We start from the raw sequence: 5,396 nt of genomic DNA on the forward strand, positions 1-5,396 counted from the left end.
CAAACATTTACTTAATTTTCATGTTTCTGTTCATTTAGTGAAAGATACGATGGTAGCGACGCGCACAGTTCTTTCCGATCGAAACCCATACTTGCGCCGCAAATAACTTCTAGCAGTTACACCCATTATGTATTTCGCGCATATCTATCTGCCATTATGTACTTTTCTCTAAGTGAACGGACTCTCCCTACCACATTTTAAGTGTTATTACACTGATCATGCTGACGTTCCGGCCGATAACAGGATTATTTACGATTGTTAATTTTTTGTTAGTAAAGTATTTTCTACATTACTGATAAAAACATTACAATTAGCTCAGATAAATAAATTTGCTTCATTTGATTGTAAATCACGTTAAAACGTTTTCAGGAAGGCGAAACAACGATAGGCACCGAAGAATCACATTTAAAACAAGATATTGTTCTTAGAGGACCAGGTATGGAAGCGCAACACTGTAGTATAATTTTTGAAAATGGTATAGCTACATTGCACCCTAAACCAGGAGCAAGTGTTTGTCTGAACAGTGTACTTATAGATTTACCTACTCGTCTTACTCAAGGTTGCATAATTTTTTTGGGAAAAGCTCATGTTTTTAGGTAACAGACAAAGATGCTATTTAAAAAGTATTTAAATTAAATACACAAAGTGCTTTTAAATAATTCAGTTATTTATGTTATTTATGTTTTATTCTAAGACTTGCAAAGTCGAAATATATGTAAAGCATTATTCTCATAATTTCCCCTGCGCAAGTTCTACTGAAAGTAAACATTCTATTGTTGATATTAAATAAACCACCTTATCACCTATATAGGTTCAATGACCCTGCTGAAGCTGCAGAACTAAGGAAGTCGGAGAAAACTTTAAATTTATCCCGTTTAAGTTTACTTAGTTGGTCAACTCCAGACTTGTCTACAACTCACGAGAATTTGTCGTAAGTAACAAAAACCCGACTGTTGTAATCTTCAGTACGACATTACATATTTGTTTTAGCTTTTCGAAAGAAAAGGAACAAAGCGAAAATATAAGAGAAGACAGTAAAAAAAATGAAGAAGTACTGGAAGTAGTTATTGCGGAAGATAGCAAAGAAAATATGGAAGTGGAAGATAGTAGTCAGGTAGTTTTTGCAGTATTTGCTTTACTGGGTGTTTCTGAAATAAGTAGCAAGCTTTGGAGGGTGTTAACTAGATGTAACAGGGAATCTCTTGGTTAGTAAAGTAGCGTTGTTAAGGGACAAAAGAAATTATAAGAAAACGACAAGTTATGATCAGGAGCCAGTTCTGGACGTGAATTGGTAACGTTTGATAACAACTGAGCAGATACATTCATGGATAATGTAAACAGTGGCGGTTTGGAACGACTAACGCAGTAAATATCAACAGCTTACTACTACGCTACAACACATAATAATGTTTAAACGCCCATTACAATAAAGATTAATTAAATAACAATTTCGTTCATCGCTGATAGCACGTGGCACTATTTAAAGTACACTTCGAACACAAAAGAATATAGTAACGTTACGTAAACATTAATAACTAAATTATCGTAAGGTAAATTTTCAAATTACCATTGAGGCATTGCCAAGGTGTGCTAGCTCTTTTTACGGCTGGTTTGCTAATAATCCTACTCTACCATTAGAAAAAAAATAGGTACACTACAAAAATTGTCCGAAATTCATCAGGCTTTGAGGCATCTACTAAAATTATTTCTAAGTCACGCAGTGATGTACGGCATTTGACATATTTCATTTGCAGCGATCATCATATAGTTACACACCTCACTAGTGGTGTATATTGGCGTTTGATACGCGCGATGTGATACACGCGCTGTTTCATACAATCTCATACAAAGAAGTCAAGCAAAGTTAAATAGAATTACGCCCCAGCCAAGGTACATACTCGTACGTTCAATTCAGCGTTTAAGAAGCTGTTTGTCTAGAAATTTACCCACTGGTCTTGCGATGTAAGGGGATGCACTTTCATGCTAAAAAATATACAATACGGTATATCATCAAGTACATTCGGTAAAGTTTATTATAAAAAAGTAAGTGCATCACCCCATTTAAACGCTAGAAAGAATTATTCGAACAGCGAACCTTCAAAAACACCGCATCATACATTTAACGAAAAACGTTGTTGAAATCGCGAAGGATAGACAACATGCAGATTTGCGTCACACTAATTATGAGTATTGGGATTATTCAAACCATCTGGAATAATTAGGGTCTGCAGCATTTTTCTGCTGAAACCACTTACACAAATCCATTCGCAACTAAAAATCAGTTTGCTGCAAGTGATAAGGATTTCTTTAAATTTGCCACACTGTAACATGAAGAGTCAAGATTCCGCGATATTTCGCGTGTACTATTATGACTGTTGTCTTCTATGAAACCGAAACCTCTTCTACATTGATGATATGACTCGGCATTTACACCTATGGCACTTATATGTAAGGTGTCATTGTCTGTTTCTCTTTATTCTGTACAGCATTTAAGACAGTCTGCCGATGAGTAAGTCTTCGCTGGGGATATCAATCACCGTAAAATTCTACCACAGTATTCTAGTAACATGCCAATGACTTCGTGCTAACTACATTTATACAAGCATGTAACACTAAAAAAGCAAAGTACTACTCTAGGCTGATTGTACGTCAACTATATTCGATGTCCAACGAATAGCAAACAATGCATGAGTACAAAAATACAAAAGAAATACAACACGGACGCTACTAATTACCAACAAATTGAATGCGACGTTGCATTGTCGTATTACCCTGCGTGATCCTACCAGGGCCTAATTAAACCCTGCCTGCACTTTCAAATACTTTTTCCCGAAAACAGTGAACCTTCGAAACACCAAACATCTGCTTAATTTTATTGTTTTATAGTACCCTATCATCTTCCAGCTTGCAATTTATTTCAGAAGCACTCTGTATGTTTTACACTTCGAGGCGGTTGTCAGTAAGTGTGTTTACGTACAGTTTTAGTTTGTTGGTATTCTCAGAAGGTAGTTTTGATGCCTTCTGTTTATTTTTCTTTTAGTTTCTTTGGTTAACATTAAAATTGATTTTCCTTTTTTACTTAATAACATAATTTTTTAAAATATTTACTACTAAAGACAATGAGTGACGACAAAATAAAGCATATCATTCTCAATGTTGAATCCGCGATCACAAGCTTACCATCTATCAAGGAATGCGCAGTACATCACCGTTAAGACATTTACTGCTAACTGTGGTATAAACCTGTCAAACTGAATTTGCGACGCAGCAAATATCAGTTTATGGCGATATACTGCTTATACCTTACATTTAAGGCGGAAACACATTATTAAAACGCGACGTGACGCAACGTGACGACACCCGATATGCACCGTGCACATTACCAACACGCGACTCCACGACATACTAGCAATTTCTGAATACAGTTAGCTAACAGCATTGGAAGTGTATGGTTATTTACTATGGATTTAATAAATAACGAGTCAGAAGACTTTGAAGAAGATTTGATGCAAATTTTGGGTACATATATGATACTTAGACGACTCAAGAAAAAGAGAATTACTAGGCGGTACTGGGTACATGAAATAAATGTGTATAAAAAATAATATTAAATTGGCATAAATTCCGTTTGACAGTTTGAAGAATAGAGATGAGGTCAAAGAATGTATATATGCTTTGTAACAGTTCTCGAACGACTCACGCTTGGCGTTGGGTGTTGTCTAGAAACATACCACATTCGCCGCGTCGAATGGCGTGTTTACCCCCACCATGGGCAACACACCGACCTAGAACGTCTGGATCAGGTGGCGTGTGCACGCATGGCGTCGCGTCAGATGTTCATAGTGTGATTCTGGTCTATAGAAAACAATACATTTGATTCGACTAAACACGCATCGCGTTTCATCGGGTCGCGTCGCGTTTTAATAATGTGTCCGCCTTTAACCGCTTCGATTTACTCGGTAATTTATTGAAACTGCCTGTGGCAAGCTGATGAGGGCTAATATGTTCGAAATCATGATCATGATCATGACTTAAAAAAGAATTTTAAGAGAAAAGGTATAAAAAATAACAAGATCTTTAACACCAATAAAAGGAGATTAATGATTAAAATATTTCCGAACCCATTTAAAGGAACTCTCCACTCCAAACCACTTGTATTTTACTATACATTATTATATAAATATTGGATAATTTTTTTGTTAGTAATAATCTTTTACTATTTCGTTATAGAATACGCAACATGAAGATGCTTTAGATAAAGCTATTCAAAATGAAAAACTGGTTAATATGTTTAGTCACTATAATGAAACTGAAGTATCAGATAATAAATTAATAAGCTTAATAAAAGACAGACTTAGGTTTTCAGAGGGAGACAATAGTGAAGTTTTTGAACAATTGAAACAATTGTTGACTCAACAAAAGTTTGAAGAAACAGAGCAGAGCAAGCAATTGTAAGTATTAATTATAAACATATATACCCGCTTTTTCATAGACAATATTAATTAATAATGTTATACATCTATTGCCTTTGTTATTTTAATAGCCAATTTTTTTTTAATAAGACCAAAGGACAGATGGGTACCGATTGAGTATAACACTTACATTTTAATAACAGGAATGAATTTAGAAGTGAAATCTATTAAGGCGAGGGGAAATTTTTACTTCTGTCAAATCGACTTTTTTTAAGGCGTAATAAATTAAAAAATTGCTCTTCGTACGATTTTTCGCCCAACTGTATCTTTTAGGTTTAATAAATTGATTGTTCAAGAATTTTAATGAAACATTTCATCGAAACAAGGAAATACGTTATCAAAGTATCTTTTCCCACTACTTTTAACTTTGTAATTGGAGAGAAAGAAGGCAACCTAAGCCAATCATAACCTAACTTTTAATGGATCCCTAGGTAAACTTAAAAAAGAAACGTTTTGATGGTTAGATTATGGTTAGTTTAGGTTTCCCGTGTTTTAAAATTAATAAACATCGAAGTTTTGCATGTCGATGGGGCAAATTAAGAAATATTAGGAAAAGTTTAATAAAATTTTCTTTTATAGTTTAATACAATTTTTTATCGGTCAGGGGCAGTTAGTGTGTANTATATATATATATTTATGCATTTTTACGACGTTATAACTGACATTTATTAATCTAACAATTAAATGTACCTATCTACGTCACAGGCGACGCTCATGTCCATGTGCAAAATCGTCTTTTACCGGCCGTGTTGTGCTGAGTAGTACATCAAATGAATTATTATCTTCGTCTTTGGTCAAGCATGTAACAGGTTCCTTAACTGGGCAACAACGTCGTATCTGACGGTTTGTATTTAATGCTTTATTATAGCAAATGTATACTCTTTTCTATCAGCATACAAAATATGAACCAAACGGCACAATGCA

The 5,396-nt window shown here is 34.7% G+C and overlaps 1 protein-coding gene across 1 annotated transcript; it reads left to right on the forward strand.

The window, feature by feature from the left end:
* The first annotated feature begins 291 nt into the window (after positions 1–291).
* Positions 292–5,070, forward strand: LOC108743861 (kinesin-like protein Klp98A). Its single transcript, XM_025979508.1, has 4 exons — positions 292–596; positions 812–931; positions 991–1,114; positions 4,231–5,070. The coding sequence occupies exons 1-4, from the start codon at positions 439–441 to the stop codon at positions 4,453–4,455; spliced, it is 627 nt and encodes a 208-aa protein (XP_025835293.1). The 5' UTR covers positions 292–438; the 3' UTR covers positions 4,456–5,070.
* The last annotated feature ends 326 nt before the right edge of the window (positions 5,071–5,396 follow it).

The sequence above is a fragment of the Agrilus planipennis genome, unplaced genomic scaffold, assembly GCF_000699045.2.
Source record: "Agrilus planipennis isolate EAB-ADULT unplaced genomic scaffold, Apla_2.0 scaffold1253, whole genome shotgun sequence".
Taxonomy (NCBI): domain Eukaryota; kingdom Metazoa; phylum Arthropoda; class Insecta; order Coleoptera; family Buprestidae; genus Agrilus; species Agrilus planipennis.

Coding starts and splice junctions, on each gene's coding strand:
- LOC108743861 (XM_025979508.1), top strand. CDS start 439: ATGGAAGCGCAACACTGTAGTATAATTTTTGAAAATGGTATAGCTACA. Junction 597..811: donor GGAAAAGCTCATGTTTTTAG/GTAACAGACAAA, acceptor TCACCTATATAG/GTTCAATGACCCTGCTGAAG. Junction 1,115..4,230: donor AAGTGGAAGATAGTAGTCAG/GTAGTTTTTGCA, acceptor ATTTCGTTATAG/AATACGCAACATGAAGATGC.